Source organism: Rana temporaria, chromosome 11 (assembly GCF_905171775.1).
Source record: "Rana temporaria chromosome 11, aRanTem1.1, whole genome shotgun sequence".
In the NCBI taxonomy this organism is placed as follows: Eukaryota; Metazoa; Chordata; class Amphibia; order Anura; family Ranidae; genus Rana; species Rana temporaria.
Genome location: NC_053499.1, coordinates 162,658,054 through 162,678,965, shown reverse-complemented (window position 1 = coordinate 162,678,965; position 20,912 = coordinate 162,658,054). Strand labels below are relative to the sequence as shown.

At 48.6% G+C, this 20,912-nt stretch overlaps 1 protein-coding gene across 3 annotated transcripts in view; it reads right to left on the bottom strand.

Moving 5' to 3' along the window:
* Nucleotides 1-20,912, bottom strand: part of CPNE7 (copine 7) — a 74,992-nt gene that overhangs the window by 40,563 nt on the left and 13,517 nt on the right. The window contains exons 2-6 of one of the 3 annotated variants that reach the window (XM_040329621.1): nt 17,206-18,102; nt 10,210-10,392; nt 6,317-6,391; nt 3,593-3,679; nt 1,724-1,807 (exon numbers count right to left, since the gene is read on the bottom strand). In XM_040329621.1, coding sequence (XP_040185555.1) covers nt 1,724-1,807; nt 3,593-3,679; nt 6,317-6,391; nt 10,210-10,392; nt 17,206-17,385 — 609 coding nt within the window. In that variant the 5' untranslated portion in view covers nt 17,386-18,102. Of the gene's footprint in view, nt 1-1,723; nt 1,808-3,592; nt 3,680-6,316; nt 6,392-10,209; nt 10,393-16,337; nt 16,393-17,205; nt 18,103-20,912 lie in introns of those variants that run through there. The other 2 variants (XM_040329622.1, XM_040329623.1) reach the window with 2 other exon arrangements.

The window sequence follows — 20,912 nt, the reverse complement described above, 5'->3', positions numbered from 1 at the left end:
AAGGAAATGGAAGCATATAATATAGGGAAGCGAGGGGAGGAAAAAGAATGAGGCGGGGGAAGGGAGGAAAGAGGAATGAGAATTATAGAGGTAAGAGAATTAGCCAGAGGACTGGAGGCCAAGGAAAGAGCAAAGAGGAAAAAAGTGATAAGAGAAGGAAGAGAGGGGTAAGAGAAGAAAGGGGGGTGGGGGAGTAGGGAACAGAAGGGGATATAAGAGAAGGAAGAGAGGGGTAAGAGAAGAAAGGGGGGTGGGGGAGTAAGGAACAGAAGGGGATATAAGAGAAGGAGGGGGGGGGTAAGAGACAGAGAGGGAGATAAGAAAAGGAAGGGGGGAAGGAGTAAGAGACAGAAGGGGTGATGAGAATAAAAGAGAAGGAAGAGGGGGGTAAGAGACAGAGGGGGTGATAAGAGAAAGAAGAGGGGGGAGTAAGAGAATGAAGGGGACGGGTAAGAAAAAGGGAAGGGAAGTTAAAACAAGGAAAGGGTTGTACGAGAAGAAAGGTGACATAAGAACATAAGAGAAGGAAGGGGTATGAGAAAAGAGAGAGGAAGTAATAGAAGAGGGGCTGGTGTAAGAGAAGAAAGAGAAAGAAGAGGAAGTAAGAGAAGAAAGGGGAAGTAAGAGAAGGAAGAGGAAGTAAGAGAAGGAAGAGGAAGTAAGAGAAGAAAGGGGAAGTAAGAGGAGGAAGTAAGAGAAGGAAGAGGAGGTAAGAGAAGGAAGAGGAAGTAAGAGAAGGAAGAGGAAGTAAGAGAAGAAAGGGGAAGTAAGAGGAGGAAGTAAGAGAAGGAAGAGGAGGTAAGAGAAGGAAGAGGAGGTAAGAGAATGAAAAGGAAGTAAGATAAGGAATAGGAAGTAAGAGAAGGAAGAGGAAGTAAGAGAAGAAAGAGGAAGTAAGAGAAGGAAGAGGAAGTAAGAGAAGGAAGGGGCTGGGGGAAGGAATGGGGGTAAGAAAGGGAAAGAGATAAGAAAAGGAAGGGTAGGTATGATAAGGAATGAGAAGTAATGGGGGAAGTGGGAAGGGAAGGGACATAAGAGGATGTTAGGGGGAAGAGAAGGAAGAGGAGGTAATAGAAAGAAGAGGCGGAAGTAGCATGAGAAGGAAGTGGAAATAATGGAAACAAGAAGGGGTAAGGGAAGAAATGGGGGAAATGCCGCTCACACACTCCTCCTGCTGCACTCACACACTCCTCCTGCTGCTCTCACACACTCCTCCTGCTGCGCTCACACACTCCTCCTCCTCCTGCTGCTCTCACACACTCCTCCTGCTGCTCTCACACACTCCTCCTGCTGCTCTCACACACTCCTCCTCCTGCTGCTCTCACACACTCCTCCTCCTGCTGCTCTCACACACTCCTCCTGCTGCTCTCACACACTCCTCCTGCTGCTCTCACACACTCCTCCTGCTGTTCTCACACACTCCTCCTGCTGCTCTCGCACACTCCTCCTGCTGCTCTCGCACACTCCTCCTGCTGCTCTCGCACACTCCTCCTGCTGCTCTCGCACACTCCTCCTGCTGCTCTCGCACACTCCTCCTGCTGCTCTCACACACTCCTCCTGCTGCTCTCACACACTCCTCCTCCTGCTGCTCTCACACACTCCTCCTGCTGCTCTCGCACACTCCTCCTGCTGCTCTCACACACTCCTCCTGCTGCTCTCACACACTCCTCCTGCTGCTCTCACACACTCCTCCTGCTGCTCTCACACCCAGACTCCCGCTCACCTCCGTTCTGTACACCAGCTGCTCACTCTGGTCATCATTAATTCTGTAGATTTCCAGGAAAGGATCTGATTTGCTAAATAAATCCTAATGCAGAAAGAGGAAGGGTTAATGCATGATGTCCACAATGACACTTTGGTAATGCTTGTGATGCTTCCAGCTCCCAGCTCTCCAGGAATGTTGCTGACTTTGCACAAAATGCTGATAGACTCACAAGCCTGGATTTACCATTAAGGCAAAGCAGGCCTGTGTCTAAGGGCAGCACCACCTGAGGGACGCGTTTTTATTGCAAAATCTAAATGATAAAAAAATGTCCTTTCCCACCAAAGTCTTAGTTTACACCGCTGTACCTATGTGCCGTAATGACAGCCTCCTGCCAATGTGCCGTCATCCCATGCCAGCCAATAAAGACATCTGAAGTCCGGCACACAGGGGAAGACGCCGGCGGGGGAAGGGAAAGGCAAGTATGAATCTCTTTAGCTTCGCTCCTGTGTCGGCGTTCCTATAGGCTGCACCCGTGTACTGTATACCTAGACTGGGCTTATTCCGTAAAAAAGGGCAAAAGACTAAAACAATATTCCAAAAATGCCGCAAACCACGGCGACCATTGGTGTCAGTGGGAGGAATAGTGTCCCATCATTGGTGTCAGTGGGAGGAATAGTGTCCCATCATTGGTGTCAGTGGGAGGAATAGTGTCCCATCATTGGTGTCAGTGGGAGGAATAGTGTCCCATCATTGGTGTCAGTGGGAGGAATAGTGTCCCATCATTGGTGTCAGTGGGAGGAATAGTGTCCCATCATTGGTATCAGTGGGAGGAATAGTGTCCCATCATTGGTGTCAGTGGGAGGAATAGTGTCCCATCATTGGTGTCAGTGGGAGGAATAGTGTCCCATCATTGGTATCAGTGGGAGGAATAGTGTCCCATCATTGGTGTCAGTGGGAGGAATAGTGTCCCATCGTTGGTGTCAGTGGGAGGAATAGTGTCCCATCATTGGTGTCAGTGGGAGGAATAGTGTCCCATCATTGGTATCAGTGGGAGGAATAGTGTCCCATCGTTGGTGTCAGTGAGAGGAATAGTGTCCCATCATTGGTGTCAGTGGGAGGAATAGTGTCCCATCATTGGTGTCAGTGGGGGGAATAATGTCCCATCATTGGTGTCAGTGGGAGGAATAGTGTCCCATCATTGGTGTCAGTGGGAGGAATAGTGTCCCATCGTTGGTGTCAGTGGGAGGAATAGTGTCCCATCATTGGTGTCAGTGGGAGGAATAGTGTCCCATCATTGGTATCAGTGGGAGGAATAGTGTCCCATCATTGGTGTCAGTGGGAGGAGTAGTGTCCCATCATTGGTGTCAGTGGGAGGAATAGTGTCCCATCATTGGTGTCAGTGGGAGGAATAGTGTCCCATCATTGGTGTCAGTGGGGGGGAATAGTGTCCCATCATTGGTGTCAGTGGGAGGAATAGTGTCCCATCATTGGTGTCAGTGGGAGGAATAGTGTCCCATCATTGGTGTCAGTGGGAGGAATAGTGTCCCATCATTGGTGTCAGTGGGAGGAATAGTGTCTCATCATTGGTGTCAGTGGGGGGAATAGTGTCCCATCATTGGTATCAGTGGGAGGAATAGTGTCCCATCATTGGTGTCAGTGGGGGGGGGGATAGTGTCCCATCATTGGTGTCAGTGGGGGGAACAGGGGCCCAAGGGCCGGATAAAAGCAAAGGGACACATCTGGACCCCAGACTGCAGTTCCGAGGCCCCCGTCTCACTCAGGGACCCCAATATTTCTCTTTCCTGGGGAGATAATAATCTAATAATCGATCAAAGTAAAATCTTTATGTCTGTCTCCAAAAAGAAGTTTGTACCCCGTGCTTGTCACCTTGTCATCCAGTTTCCGTGCGCAGAAAGACAACTCCACATATCCGTTATTTCCGGAGATCTCCTCAGAAATGACCTGGGGGAAGATCTACATTAAATATATTCAAACAGATCTCCTCCAAAGACAAAGGATCAAGAAATCAGATCACGGATCCGCTACAATGTGTTCAGAGATTGTCAATGGGCATTCAAATCACATTTTACATTGAATTCTAACGTTACACGTATTGCTGAAATCAAAGACTGTGACGTGTTATTAGAGCGCCACTTGGAAATAATCGCTGTTTTGTTAAGCCAAAGGGGGATTTAACCACTTCAGCCCCGGACCAATATGCAGCTAAAGGACCTTGGCCAGTTTTTGCGATTCGGCGCTGCGTCGCTTTAACTGACAATTGCGCGGTCGTGCGACGTGGCTCCCAAACAAAATTGGCGTCCTTTTTTTCCCACAAATAGAGCTTTCTTTTGGTGGTATTTGATCACCTCTGCGGTTTTTATTTTTTGCGCTATAAACAAAAATAGAGCGACAATTTTGAAAAAAATTCAATATTTTTTACTTTTTGCTATAATAAATATCCCCCAAAATTATATAAAAAAAAAAAAATTTCCCTCAGTTTAGGCCGATACGTATTCTTCTACCTATTTTTGGTAAAAAAAAAATCGCAATAAGCGTTTAACGATTGATTTGCGCAAAAGTTATAGGCCCAGATTCTCGTAGAATCGCCTATCTTTAGGCGGGCGTATCGCATCTGAGATACACTACGCCGCCGTAACTTAGAGCGGCATGTCCCGTATTCTCAAAGAAATTGCGCTTTAAGTTACGCCGGCGTAGTGTAACTGGGCCGGCGTAAGCCCACCTAATTCAAATGTGGAAGTGGTGGGCGTGTTTTATGGAAATTAATCGTGACCCCACGTAATTGACGCTTTTTTCGAGCGGCGCATGCACACGCATGCTCAGTATCACGTCGAATTTTCAAATTAAATTGCCCCATTCACGGACAACTTGCCCAAACGACGTAAAACGTGAAAAATTTGACGCCTCATAGAGCAGGGGTAACTTTACGCCCAAAAAAGCCTAACGTAAACGACGTAAAAAAAAGCGCGGCCGCATGTACGTTTTGAGAATCGGCGTATCTAGCTCATTACCATATTCGACGTGAAAATCGACGGACGCGCCACCTATCGGGCAGCGTAAATATGCAACTTAGATACAATGGCGTAAGAGACTTACGCCGGTCGGATCTAAGACAAATCTATGCGTAACTGATTCTAAGAATCAGGCGCATAGATACGACGCCTCACACTCAGAGTTACGACGGCGTATCTGGAGATACGCCGGCGTAACTCCTACGAGAATCTGGGCCATAGTGTTTACAAAATAGGGGATCGTTTTATGGCATTTTTATTAATAATTTTTGCAGTTTGGGAGTTAACCACTAGGGGGCGCTGTAGGGGTTAAGTGTGACCTCATATGTGTTTCTAACTGTAGGGGCTGGACATGTGACGTCACTGATCGCCTTTCCCTATATCAGGGAACAGACGATCAATGACAGCGCCACAGTGAAGAACGGGGAAGCTGTCTTTACACTCACCTCTCCCCGTTCTTCAGCTCCTGTTACCCGATCGCGGGACTCCGGCGGTGATCGGGTCCGCAGGTCCTGCGGGTGCGGTCATGGAGCTTCGGACCGGGTCGCGGGCGCGTGCGCGACCCGCGGCTGGGCACTTAAAGGCACTTCTGCCGACGTATATCGGCGTTAGGCGGTCCTTAAGTGGTTAAAGAGTCATTGGAATCATTTGATGAAGATTTTTGTTCACTTTGCTGCATTCAAATTGAAAACAATATAAAAAAAATTTTGGTTAGGCCGATTCGAAAATGTATCGATTTGAACGTTTTAAAAATTCTGTAAATTAAAAGAAAGTTTTTAAATTCTGAATATGAATTGAACGGATCAACCGAATGGAATTAAATAAAATAATTCGATTGACGAATCAAAACCGAACAATTTTTTTTCGTCATGCACAGGTCTTTATAAAATACAATTTTATGAGATTGGCGGTCACTAGATATAGAAGTATCCATTTCAGGATGAGATCGATATAAATAGATACCGTATTTATCGGCGTATACCGCGCACTTTTTTGCCCTGAAAATCAGGGCAAAATCGTGGGTGCGCGATATACGCCGATACCCGCTTTCCCGCGCCGAGTTTGAACACTGCGCCGGCATATACCGAGCGCAGCACACTCGTGTATAGTCAGGCAGGCTCGGCCCCTCTCGCGCTCACGTCCAGGACGTACAGGACGTCAGCGCGAGAGTAGCCGAGCCTGCCCGACTATGCCCGAGTGTACTGCGCTCGGTATATGCTGGCGCAGTGTTCAAACTCGGCGCGGGAAAGTGGGGAAGCGAGCGGGGAGGACACCGCAGAAGGACGCCGGACCCAACGAAGAGGACACCCGAAGCCGCAGACGGACGCCGGACCCGACGAGGCCGCCGATGGACGCCGCGCAAGGCAACAAAACTGTAAGTAGTAAAATGTAATAAAATGTTTTTTTTTACAGGAATGCGGGTCCACTTTAGGGGTGCGCGCTATACGCCGGAGCGCGCAATACCCCGATAAATACGGTATATCCCCGTCCTGTACCCAGGAAATATTCATGTCGGTGAATTGAGGAGAAAAAAACAAACACAGATCTCGCTAAGAGCCGCTGAACCTCGTCAGTCGCTCACCGTGATGGTGGATTTTCCGGCGTATTTTCCGTATTTCAGGAACAATCCTTTGGTAATTCTCTTCTGTGCGACAATCTGTCAGGAAACGGAGAAAAACCCGGAGGAAAGTTAAAGGAGAACTCCGAAGCAAACATTACTATTCAGCATTTTGGAGTTAATGCTTTTTTACAATGGAAAACCTTCCAGTGCCAAAGCAATTGGGGTTCAGATAGAAATGTGGACCAACCAATCATCACCGATCTTCACTATCAGCGATCACTATGGGGGTCTCCAAACTTTCTACATTAACCTCCTAACCTCCTGCATCGACCTCCTGCACGACCCCCTGCACCGACCCCCTGCACCGACATCCTGCACAGTCCCCCTGCACCGAACTCCTGCACCGACCTCCTGCACGACCCCCTGCACCGACCTCCTGCACCGACCCCCTGCACCGACCCCCTGCACCGACCCCCTGCACCGACATCCTGCACCGAACTCCTGCACCGACCCCTGCACCGAACTCCTGTACCGACCTCCTGCACCGAACTCCTGCACCGACCTCCTGCACCGACCTCCTGCACCGAACTCCTGCACTGACTCCCTGCCCTGACCTCCTGCACCGACCCCCTGCACCGACATCCTGCACAGTCCCCCTGCACCGACCCCCTGCACCGAACTCCTGCACCGACCCCTGCACCGAACTCCTGCACCGACCTCCTGCACCGACCTCCTGCCATGACCTCCTGCACCGACCTCCTGCACTGACTCCCTGCCCTGACCTCCTGCACCAACCTCCTGCACTGACTCCCTGACCTCCTGCACCGACCTCCTGTACCAACCTCCTGCACTGACTCCCTGCCCTGACCTCCTGCACTGACCTCCTGCACCGACCTCCTGCACTGTCCCCCTGCACCAACCTCCTGCACCGACCCCCTGCACCGACCCCCTGCACCAACCCCCTGCACCGACCCCCTGCACCGACCTCCTGCACCGACCCCCTGGACCGACCCCCTGCACCGACCTCCTGCACCGACCTCCTGCACCGACCCCCTGCACCGACCGCCTGCACCGACCCCCTGCACCGACCCCCTGCACCGACCTCCTGCACTGACTCCGTGCCCTGACCTCCTGCACCGACCTCCTGCACCGACCTCCTGCACAGACCTCCCTACATACGCTATTCCAATAACAAAAATGCACAAACATTTCAGGGACAACAATGAGAATCCATCCGAAACACACCGACCAGCAGGGCGGCAGTCTGGAACCTTTTTCGGTGGTCATTTTATGAATGGGGGGGCTTTGGTCTCGCAGTAATCTGGTCCACCGTTTAGCACTAAGGCTTTTAAACCTTTTGGAATTATTTGTACAGAATATTGTCCTTGAATCCGCTCTGAGTATGTGGGCAGTAAATGGGAAGTGATGCGTCAGTAAAAGGTATTCTTCGCACAATGGAGGAGCAGGTGAACTCAGCGCCGTCATTGTCAGAGAAGAGCCGCGGCTTATGGACTGCGGGGATAATAAGAGGCTCTGAGATTGACGACGGGACTCAGGAGAGCGGAAATGAGTGGACGGGAATAGGACTGCGGCTCACAAGAAACACTCATATACATAAGAGCCGAGGCACTCAGAAGATTTCCGAGTGCTCAGAGGTGTGCCGGCCGTGGGGGTAGAACTGCTCGGAAAAAAGAAAAGTACATTGGCAACACAATACGCATTTGTCATTCCCATTATGGAACTTATTATACACTTATCTGAGGGATATGATGTGCTACAGCAATGGAAATCGGACTTTTAATGTTTGCTGAGGGTTGAGGAGGTCTGAACAGGGAAAATGGCAGGATCATCACGTCACCGAAGGAAGGCAACTTTCCTGATGCCAACGGATCCAATTTTTATTTATGTATTGCTTTTTCAGGTGCCCTGGGCCAGATTCACAAAAGAGATCATGCGACGGCATATCTCTGAGATACGATTGTCATATCTATGCGCCTGATTCATAGAATCAGTTACGCATAGATAGCCCTAAGATCCGACAGGTGTAACTGTGTTACACCGTCCGATCTTAGGCTGCAATTCCAGGCCGGCCGCTAGGTGGCGATTCCATTGCAGTCGGCGTAGAATATGCAAATGACTAGTTACGCCGATTCACGAACGTCCGCTTTGCCCGTCGATCTAAATTTACGTCGGTTCCGTAGAGATGCGTCGCGTAAAACTAAGCATGTGGTCTAACCAATGTTAAGTATGGCCGTCGTTCCTGCGTCGAATTTTTAAATTTCACGTCGTTTGCGTAAGTCGTCCGTGAATGGCGCTAGACGCCATTTACGTTAACGTCGAAACCAATGACGTCCTTGCAACGTCATTTAGCGCAATGCACATCGGGATGTTGGAGACTGGAGCCATAGTATGGGAGATGTTGGAGATTGGGGACATGGAATGGGGGATGTTGGAGACTGGGGACATGGTATGGGAGATGTTGGAGACTGGAGACGTGGTATGGGAGATGTTGGAGACTGGAGACATGGTATGGGAGATGTTGGAGACTGGGGACATGGTATGGGAGATGTTGGAGACTGGAGACGTGGTATGGGAGATGTTGGAGACTGGAGACATGGTATGGGAGATGTTGGAGACTGGGGACATGGTATGGGAGATGTTGGAGACTGGGGACATGGTATGGGAGATGTTGGAGACTGGAGACGTGGTATGGGAGATGTTGGAGACTGGAGACATGGTATGGGAGATGTTGGAGACTGGGGACATGGTATGGGAGATGTTGGAGACTGGAGACATGGAATGGGGGATGTTGGAGACTGGGGATATGGTATGGGAGATGTTGGAGAGTGGAAACATGGTATGGGAGATGTTGGAGCCTGGAGACATGGTATGTGAGATGTTGGAGACTGGAGACATGGTATGGGAGATGTTGGAGACTGGAGACGTGGTATGGGAGTTGTTGGAGACTGGAGACATGGTATGGGAGATGTTGGAGACTGGAGACATGGTATGGGAGATGTTGGAGACTGGGGACATGGTATGGGAGATGTTGGAGACTGGGGACATGGTATGGGAGATGTTGGAGACTGGAGACATGGTATGGGAGATGTTGGAGACTGGAGACATGGTATGGGAGATGTTGGAGACTGGAGACATGGAATGGGGGATGTTGGAGACTGGAGACATGGTATGGAAGATGTTGGAGACTGGAGACATGGTATGGGAGATGTTGGAGACTGGAGACATAGTATGGGAGATGTTGGAGACTGGAGACATGGTATGGAAGATGTTGGAGACTGGAGACATGGTATGGGAGATGTTGGAGACTGGGGACATGGTATGGGAGATGTTGGAGACTGGAGACATGGTATGGGAGATGTTGGAGACTGGAGACATGGTATGGGAGATGTTGGAGACTGGAGACATGGAATGGGGGATGTTGGAGACTGGAGACATGGTATGGGAGATGTTGGAGACTGGAGACATGGAATGGGGGATGTTGGAGACTGGGGACATGGTATGGGAGTTGTTGGAGACTGGAAACATGGCATGGTATTAGAATGCTAGAAACCAATGCTATGATAGGGCAGTAGGGAAGCATGGACCACCCCAAAGGCCATGTGACCCTAGGTTGGGGACCAGGGTGCTAGTGTGGTGCCATCTTTATGACTTCAATTATTTCATGATCCAATGCCTTTTCAAAATAACATCACTTCCTGTATCTCCACCCGACGTACGTTTCGTCATAATGATGTCTTCTGCGGAAGTGTTGAGATGCACCTGCATAGATGTGTATGGTAAAAGCTTGCTGTTTATTTTTCACCTCAGAACATCATAGGTGACACCAGACATTCCTTCCAAAGCCCATAACCTGCTAAGCGTTGCAGAGAATATCATTTCAGAACTCATCTTACCTGTCCCAGAGTCATCTCCACACCACCCAGGAAGTCGTCATCCCTCGATCCAATACTGCAATGTCCATGGATGTCGTACACCTCAAACCGCAGCTTCTGCACCTCCTCAAAGTAGTAATCCACGGTGAAGACCTTGGAGAAGACCGGATTCAGATTGCTTTTGATGACTTCTGTCCGGTCCACCTGTGACCAAGAAAAAACAGGTCAGGAGAGCGAGGCTGTGCGCTGCCGCCTCAAAACATAAATGTCGGCTCTAGGGATCAAACAAGATACTTCGGCAGAAATATATGTGCAACTTACTCCTATAGCTGCAAGCACTCTACCAATGCAATTTTCACAACCCACAACCCAGCGTCCCTAGCAACCAGTGAATATCGGTGACACCACCCCTTGTGAGGTCAAGCATGCCCTCAGTCAGTCAATGACGTCACAAGGGGGAGGGTTCACCAGGTGACATCTCCACTCCTTAGTTATTAAAGAGCAGTATCTGGGGGCCGCTTGGTTTAAAGGGGGCTTCCAGATTCCGATAAGACCCCTGTAAGCAGACCCCCACAACCACCGGCCAGGGTTGTGGGGAAGAGGCTCTTGTCCTTGAATTATTTTTCCCATCATGGGCGTGAGTGGGGGCCCATGTCAAGTTTTGCCTAAGGCCTCACAAAGCCTAGAGCCGCCTCTGAGGGGGGGTGGGTGGCTGTGTCAGACCGGGACACTGTATTGTCCTGGAATGAAGGTGCCCCGGGCAATCCGGGACACATGGTCACCCCAGCACAAATATATCCCCCAGCAGTGAGCATAAATACCCTTCAGCACACCCCGGCACCCCCCCTATGTCATTACATACAGTCAGTCCAGGAGGTGCCGGAACCGCAGAAAAAAAGCCCTGCCTGTCCCCACCCCCGAGTCATGTGACCTTAATGACCGCATCTGAACATCTCTGAGGTGGATTATTACGCAGAGCGCAGAAAACGTTCTTTGTGTCCTTCGCTGTATAACAATTCCAATGCCGCCTTCCCCCGGTAAAGTACATTATAGAGAACGCCGCGGCTGAAAAGCTTCTAGTGCGTTTTTTTTCCTTGGAACTTTTGTGTTACTACAGAAATGACGTCCGTGCAAAAAATCTTTGTCCGTAAATTTTCAAAGAGAACTGCGCCGAAGAAAATGTGAAAAAGAATCCGAGGAAGACGAGAAATGAAATCCCCCCTCCCCCGAGCGCATTCTTCATGAGATGTGTGGCTGGCGGGAAGGCGGTGGAAATGAATGGCGCCGCGTCCGCCTCGCGTCCTTCGTGTTTGCAGCAACGCGTTTCATCATCAGCCGCATTAAATGTACAAATGTTGCTTTTATATTGTAAAGACTTTTCTTTTTTGCCTTGTTTAGACTTTCTGTTGGAGGAACAGCAGTTGAGTCTCATTTTTACCGCCCCTCCCTTAAGCTTCAATAGGCAGCGGATGGGGGGCAGGAACAAAGATTGTCTCTGAACAAATTGTAGCCTTTTATTAAAAGAAGGACAGAACTACAAGTCACAGCAAAATAAAATAAAACCCGACTGCTGACGCGTTTCGCACTGAAACAAGTGCTTAGTCATAGATTTCTTTTGGTGGTATTCGATCACCTCTGCGGTTTTTATTTTTTGCGCTATAAACAAAAAAAGAGCGACAATTTTGAAAAAAAAATCTATATTTTTCACTTGTTTCTATAATAAATATCCCAATTTAAATTTAAAAAAAAAAAAATCTCAGTCTAGGCCCGATACGTATTCTTCTACATATTTTTGGTAAAAAAAAAATCGCAATAAGCGACTGGTTTGCGCAAAAGTTATAGCGCCTACAAAATAGGGGACAGAATTATTATTATTTTTTATTATTTTTTTTTTTTACTAGTAATGGCGGCGATCTGCGATTTTTATTGGGACTGCGACATTATGGCGGACACATCGGACACTTTTGACACATTTTTGGGACCATTCACATTTATACAGCGATCAGTGCTATAAAAATGCACTAATTACTGTATAAGGCCCCATTCACACCTAGGCGTTTTTACGCCTGAAGCGCACTGCTCACAAACGCCAGAGGGGAGAATTAACATTATTCCCTATGGTGACTGTTCACACCTGAACGCCTGAACGCCCAAACGCCTGTCGCACGAAGCTCAAACAAGTCCCGGACCTTTTTTTGTCGCGCGAAGCGCGCGACAGCGGCGTTTGAGCGTTTTTTTTTTCCCATAGAAAGTAATGGGAAACGCGCGTATTGAGCGTATCGCGCGACAACAGGCGTTTGCTATGGGCGTTTCGTCGCTTTAATCAATAGAACTTGTCGCCCATGCAGAAGATTAAAAAAAATCTACCAACATAGCAACAAGTGATGAAAAGATGATAATTTTTCCTATTGGCTAAAATAAGAAACGCCGAAGTACAAAAACGTCGCACGACGCTGTATGCAAACGCGCAAATAAGCATGAATACGCGCGAAAAAAAACGCCCGAAAAAACGACCGAACGCCCTACGCTCAGGTGTGAATGCAGCCTAAATGTGACTGGCAGGGAAGGGGTTAACACTAGGGGGCGAGGAAGGGGTTAAATGTGTACCCTGCATAGTGTTTCTAACTGTGGGGGGAGGGGACTGACTGGGGGAGGTGACCGATCTGTGTCCCTATGTACAAGGGACACAGATCGGTCTCCTCTCTCTCTGACAGGACGTGGAGCTCTGTGTTTACACCCCATCATTACACACAAATCCACGTCCTTGTCTGTGTAACCGCCGATCGCGGGTGCCTGGCGGACATCGCGGCCACCAGGCACGTGCATCGGCATCTCAGTGATGCGGCGGGCACGTGCTCGCACGCCCCCCAGTGGCTGGAGGCTGTATATAGACGGCCTCCCGGCAATTGGCATCCACACTGCGTCCGTATATAGTCGTACGGCCGGCAGGAAGTGGTTAATACATATATGAAAAAATATATATATATATATTCATATATTTATTATATACATTTTTTAAAGCATAATTTTTTCATAGTTTGTTTTTATAATTTTTTTTATGCCTTATAGCGCGCGGTAACGTGCATTGCATTTTTTTTCTAGAAATCGATTTTCCTAGAAAAATGGTGACGTGTTGAATACTTATTCTGCCCCCTGTATATATATATATATTTATGTCCTCTATGGTGGTCCTCTGTGGCGGTCCTCTGTGGTGGTCCTCTGTGGTGGTCCTCTGTGGTGGTCCTCTGTGGTGGTCCTCTGTGGTGGTCCTCTATGGTGGTCCTCTATGGTAGTCCTCTATGGTGGTCCTCTATGTTGGTCCTCTGTGGCGGTCCTCTCTGGCGGTCCTCTGTGGCGGTCCTCTGTGGTGGTCCTCTATGGTGGTCCTCTATGTTGGTCCTCTATGGCGGTCCTCTATGGTGGTCCTCTATGGTGGTCCTCTATGGTGGTCCTCTGTGGTGGTCCTCTATGGTAGTCCTCTATGGTGGTCCTCTATGGTGGTCCTCTGTGGTGGTCCTCTATGTTGGTCCTCTATGGCGGTCCTCTATGGTAGTCCTCTATGGTGGTCCTCTGTGGTGGTCCTCTGTGGTGGTCCTCTATGGCGGTCCTCTATGGCGGTCCTCTATGGCGGTCCTCTATGGCGGTCCTCTATGGTGGTCCTCTGTGGTGGTCCTCTATGGTAGTCCTCTATGGCGGTCCTCTATGGCGGTCCTCTATGGTGGTCCTCTGTGGTGGTCCTCTGTGGTGGTCCTCTGTGGTGGTCCTCTGTGGCGGTCCTCTGTGGCGGTCCTCTGTGGTGGTCCTCTATGGCGGTCCTCTGTGGCGGTCCTCTATGGCGGTCCTCTATGGCGGTCCTCTATTGTGGTCCTCTATGGTAGTCCTCTATGGTGGTCCTCTGTGGTGGTCCTCTATGGCGGTCCTCTATGGCGGTCCTCTATGGCGGTCCTCTATGGTGGTCCTCTGTGGCGGTCCTCTGTGGTGGTCCTCTATGGTGGTCCTCTATGGTGGTCCTCTGTGGTAGTCCTCTGTGGCGGTCCTCTATGGCGGTCCTCTATGGTAGTCCTCTATGGTGGTCCTCTATGGTGGTCCTCTGTGGTAGTCCTCTGTGGCGGTCCTCTATGGTGGTCCTCACAGAGGACATGAAGCCCAGTGCCTTGTGTTCATCTGCACAGAATTCATTCACATGCCGTTTTGATGGACAAACAGCTACGTGATTTATTTTTATAAATACTCCCCTTATTATGCAAATGTTGACTTTTTTTGCTCTGAAGCTGCAGCTCTGCCTCCCTATTGGATAGAAAAGGTCCAAAGCGCGGCACTGGGGGATGGGAAGGGGGCGTGGCAGAGCTCCAACCTCACGGCTGAATATGAAGATTGCATAACAAACACACCGGGAGCTCCCACAGCGCAAGAAGAAGAAATGAACGTTTTCTTTGTCAGCGTTTTTAAAAAGTGAAATGATTGCTGCCAATGAATATATTATCCCGATTTAAGAGGGAGAAATAAATTCCCGGATTCAGAAAGCGTGGCGTTACTTTGTGCGGGCGTAGCGTTATCTCAGATACGCTACGCCGCCGTAACCTAGTGAGGCAGGTTCTGTATTCAGAAAGAACCTGCGCCCTAAGTTACGGCGGCGTAGCGTATGAGGGCCGGCGTAAGACCGCCTAATTTAAAATAGGAAGATGTGGGCGTGTTTTATGGTAATTCAGTGTGACCCCACGTAAATGACGTTTTTTTACGAACGGCGCCTGCGCCGTCCGTGGACGTATCCCAGTGCGCATGCTCCAAATTACGCCGCAAAGCCTCATTGGTTTCGACGTGAACGTAACTTACGCAAAGCCCTATTTGCGAACGACTTACGCAAACGACGTAAACAACGCAAAATTCGACGCTGGCCCGACGTCCATACTTAACATTGGCTACGCCTCATAGAGCAGGGGTAACTATACGCCGGAATAAACCTTACGTAAATGACGTAAAAAAATGCGCCGGGCGGACGTACGTTTCTGAATCGGCGTATCTACCTAATTTGCATATTCTACGCATAAATTTCCAGAAGCGCCACCTAGCGGCCAGCGTAAATATGCAACAAAGATACGACGGTGTAAGAGACTTACGTCAGTCGGATCTTAGCCAAATTTCGGCGTATCTTGCTTTCTGACTACAGAAAGAAGAGACGCCGGAGCAACCTATAATTTACGCGGCGTATCTATAGATATAGAACATTTTTTATGTTTTTTTTTTACTAGTAATGGCGGCGATCAGCGATTTTTATCATGACTGCGACATTATGGCGGACGCATCGGACACTTTTGACACCATTTTGGGACCATTGTCATTTTTACAGTAATCAGTGCTAAAAAAAATGCACTGATTACTGTAAAATATGACACTGGCAGTGAAAGGGTTAGCATGTAGGGGGCGCTGAAGGGGTTAAGTGTGACCTAGGGACGTGTTCTAACTGTTAGGGGGCGTGGTTTGCCGTGACATGTCACTGATCGCTGTTCTCGATGACATGGAACAGGCGATCAGTGACATGTCACTAGGAACAAGGGGGAGATGTTGTGTTTACACTGAAATCTCCCCGTTCTTCAAATGTCGTATCTAAACCTATCCCCACATCCACTGGCCCTGGGACTGCATGAGGAGAAGAACACACGGGTCAGACTTGTTGAGCTCAGGGGAAGCTTCCCCTCCCGCCCACCCCTTGTCCTTGCCCCGTCTGTAGTCAGTCGGCACATTAAACCCAAAAATTTCCTATCTTGACCAAATTAAGGGTTACTGACTCTCTTACCTCCATCCATTGGCACTGGGACTGTATGAGGAGCAGGACACATGGGTCAGACTTGTTAAGCTCAGGGCAGCTTCCCCTTTTGCCCACCACTTGTCCCTGCCCCGTCTGTAGTCAGTCTGCACATTAAACCAAAAAAAGTTCCTATCTTGACCAAATTAAGGGTTACTGTCTCTCCTACCTTCATCCACTGGCCCTAAGACTGCATGGGGAGAAGAATGCATAAGTCAGACTTGTTGAGCTCAGGGCAGCTTTCCCTCCTGCCCACCCCTTGTCCCTGTCCTATCTGTAGTCAGTTTGCACATTTAACCCAAAAAGTTCCTATCTTGACCAAATTAAGGGTTACTGTCTCTCTTACCTCCATCCACTGGCCCTGAGACTGCATGAGGAGTAGAACGCATGGGTCAGACTTGTTAAGCTCAGGGCAGCTTTCCCTCCTGCCCACCCCTTGTCCCTGCCCCGTCTGTACTTATTCTGCACATTAAACCCAAAAAGTTCCTATCTTGACCAAATTAAGGGTTACTGTCTCTCTTACCTCCATCCACTGGCCCTGGGACTGTATGAGGAGCAGGACACATGGGTCAGACTTGTTAGGCTCAGGGCAGCTTCCCCTTCTGCCCACCCCGTTGTCCCTGCCCTGTCTGTAGTCAGACAGGGAAAAGTTCCTATCTTAACCAAATTAAGGGTTACTGTGTCTCTTACCTCCATCCACTGGCCCTGAGACTGCATGAGAAGCAGAACACATGGGTCAGACTTGTTAAGCTCAGGGCAGCTTCCCCTTCTGCCCACCCCGTTGTTCCTGCCCTGTCTGTAGTCAGTCTGCACATTAAACCAAAAAAAGTTCCTATCTTGACCAAATTAAGGGTTACAGTGTCTCTTACCTCCATCCACTGGCCCTGAGACTGTATGAGGAGCAGGACACATGGGTCAGACTTGTTAAGCTCAGGGCAGCTTCCCCTTCTGCCCACACCTCGTCCCTGCCCTGTCTGTAGTCAGTCTGCACATTAAACCAAAAAAAGTTCCTATCTTGACCAAATTAAGGGTTACTGTCTCTCTTACCTCCATCCACTGGCACTGGGACTGTATGAGGAGCAGGACACATGGGTCAGACTTGTTAAGCTCAGGGCAGCTTCCCCTTCTGCCCACCCCGTTGTCCCTGCCCTGTCTGTAGTCAGACAGGGAAAAGTTCCTATCTTAACCAAATTAAGGGTTACTGTCTCTCTTACCTCCATCCACTGGCCCTGAGACTGCATGAGGAGTAGAACGCATGGGTCGGACTTGTTGAGCGTGTCCCTGTCGAGCAAGTTCTTGCAGCACACGCGAAGCTCCACTTTAGACACACAGGTGGCGGTAACAACCCCAAGGGAGGAGGGCGAAGCCAAGTCTGGAATCTCATTCATCATCATCTTGCCTGAAATAAGCGTTGTCAACTAAATCGTAAGAAACTGGAGATAACCGGAGAAGAAGTAACGAAAGGACGTTGAGACCTCCAGATGTTGGTCAGTAGGAGGCTTTGACCTCCATTCAGCGTCTGTTCTAAAGGATGTCTGGACCATGGAAGTCCTTTGAAGGCCTCAAAGATGATGTCCCAACTTCTACGACTCCACGTGTTTTCTAATATTTCAGTGTAGAACGTGGGATGTGAGTAGGCCGAAGTGGGTAAGCTTCAAGTGATGGGACATTGGTGGTCAATTCACTTGGGTTTTATGCCGAATAAAATCTTCTAAGACGTAATCACGAGGTCAGCGTTAGCTGGTAAAGAATTGTAAACTTTACCCTTTTTTTAATGACTTTGATATATGTCTCTCTCTTTTTTATTGAAAATTGGATCCGTCTTGTCCAAGGCTTAAAGAGGTTTTTTTTTTTATTATTATTGTTTCTAATTGGCAATCAATTTATTTGACAAACGAGGTCTTGTGTTCCTCGCTCAGAGATCATCAGAGCCCATAGATATTTATCATTATTTCTCGTAGCACTGGAAGTGGATGCCCTTGCGGACGGCGATATGACACGATCACAATGTTTTCTTGAGCTTTGATGACACGGATCCCAGCGGAGCGAAACAATAGACAAACCTTTCCGAGAAGATGAAACAAGGAGGAGGCATGTGAGCTTGTTCCTTCCTACAAGACAAAAAAGAAAGAAATCTGTCATGTATCTTCGGGGCTTAGATTACATATCCCAGCGGGGGCAGAGCCATGCAAGATAGCAACCCACATCTGTATTATGCAAAGCTAATAATAATGTGTCACAGGGACTCGCTGTCATTTTCTTTCAATCGCGGAGTTTCAGAAGACATTAAGGTCAACGTCTCAAGACAGAAGACATGATTCTGAGACAGTTATCATATCTACTCTTCATTCCGTATTACCGTGCTCATTATCAGAAGAGGACCATGAGACCATTGGCCATAACAGCCAATCAGAAGCTTGCTGCCTGTTTAATGTGTATGTAGATATATTTAAAAAATCTGAGTATTGGTACCTGCATCCTAAAATAGTGAATTTTTACATAAGGGATGTATAAGGGGGGGGGGGGGGGGCAACAGGATTTTTTTTGGTACTGCCAAAGACATTACTACCTGGTTAAGAATAAATAGTCGTTATCGGGGCTTTTTTTTTTCTCAGAGAATAGGTGCAGCAGGTACTCCCCCCTTACGAGTCACCAGTTGTCTCCGCCCCCCTACCCACCTCTAACCACTTAAGGACCGCCTCCTGCACATATACGTTGGCAGAATGGCACGGCTGGGCACAAGCACATACCTGTACGTCCTCTTTAAGTGCCCAGCCGTGGGTCGCGTGCGCGCACCCGCGACCCGGTCCGAAGCTCCGTGACCGCGGCCGCGGGACCCGATCGCCGCTGGAGTCCCGCGATCGGTCCCCGGAGCTGAAGAACGAGGAGAGCTGTGTGTAAACACAGTTTCCCCGTTCTTCACTGTGGCGCTGTCATTGATCGTGTGTTCCCATATATAGGGAAACATGATCAATGATGTCACACGTCCAGCCCCGCCCCCCTACAGTTAGAAACACATATGAGGTCACACTTAACCCTTACAGCGCCCCCTAGTGGTTAACTCCCATACTGCAATTGTCATTTTCACAGTAAACAGTGCATTTCTATAGCATTTTTTGCTGTGAAAATGACAATTGTCCCAAAAATGTGTCAAAATTGTCCAATGTCACGGTCACAAAAAAAAACGCTGATTGCCGCCATTAGTAGTAAAAAAAAAAAAATAATAAAAATGCCATAAAACTATCCCCTATTTTGTAAACGCTATAAATTTTGCGCAAACCAATCGATAAACGCTTATTGCGATTTTTTTACCAAAAATAGATAGAAGAATACGTATCGGCCTAAACTGAGGGAAACATTTTTTTTTTTATATATATTTTTGGGGGATATTTATTATAGCAAAAAGGAAAAAATATTGAATTTTTTTCAAAATTGTCGCTCTATTTTTGTTTATAGCGCAGAAAATAAAAACCGCAGAGGTGATCAAATACCACCAAAAGAAATCTCTATTTGTGGGAAAAAAGGACGCCAATTTTGTTTGGGAGCCACGTCGCACGACTGCGCAATTGTCAGTTAAAGCAACGCAGTGCCGAATCGCAAAAACTGTCCGGGTTCTTTACCTGCATTTTGGTCCGGGTCTTAAGTGGTTAAGCACCTCCCTTGATACCACCCCCTACCCACCTCCCAGTCCTGCCCCCTTTTAGAGAATACAGAACCAAGTATAAAAAAAATTTGACCAGTAAATAAGGTAGAAAATGTATATAAAAAGTATTACAAATTTATTACAAAAAGCGCATAGTACATACAATTGATGGTTGATAAAATCAAAGACACAGTGGTCATAATACAGTCAGGTACAGCTCATTTCTGAAGCACTAAATGTATTTCAGAAGTAGGGGGCCAACCATAATACCTGGGTTCAGAGCCCAAGTATTATGGTTGGCCCCCTACAAATTGCACAGGTCTAACTAAGACTCACATCCGACAGTGTGGCGTCATTATAGGTGGTGCTGCTCTCCTTGAGTGGAGGAGACTCCAAAACACAGCTGGACCAGCTCTGAGGAAGGGGGCTTGTCTCCCGAAACGTGGCAGCTTTCCAACTACAGACACTGGAGTTGTGATTTGATGGGCTTACATTCCTGCTTTTGTTTGTGAGTATGTTTTTGGCATTTTAATTGATTTTAGTCCTGAAGGTAATGCACTGGGCGTTTGCACCCTCCTTGCTTTTTATTATAGGAAATGTCTCAACAAGGACCTTCATGGAAGCATCAAAACGCGCTCACTCGTCCCCTTGACACTTGTTTGGTAACTTTTTCTGAGCCTTGATAGTCAAGAGGTTAAAGGTCATCTGAAATCATATAGCTGCTGCCAGGGGCGGACTGACAACTCATGGGGCCCCCGGGCAATATGAGATTATAGGGTCCCCAGGCAATAGGAGATTATGGGGCCCCCGGGCAATAGGAGATTCTGGGGCCCCCGGGCAATAGGAGATTATGGGGCCCCCGGGCAATATGAGATTATAGGGTCTCCTGGCAATAGGAGATTATGGGGCCCCCGGGCAATAGGAGATTCTGGGGCCCCCGGGCAATAGGAGATTATGGGGCCCCTGGGCAATATGAGATTATAGGGTCTCCTGGAAATAGGAGATTATGGGGCCCCCGGGCAATAGGAGATTATGGGGCCCCTGGGCAATATGAGATTATAGGGTCCCCTGGCAATAGGAGATTATGGGGCCCCCGGGCAATATGAGATTATAGGGTCCCCTGGCAATAGGAGATTATGGGGCCCCCAGGCAATAGGAGATTATGGGGTCCCAGGCAATACATAATAGGGCCACACAGTACACACAGACACACACATATACACACACACACATACACACACTGAAAAGGTACTGGAGAGGCGGGGCAGCTATAATCTT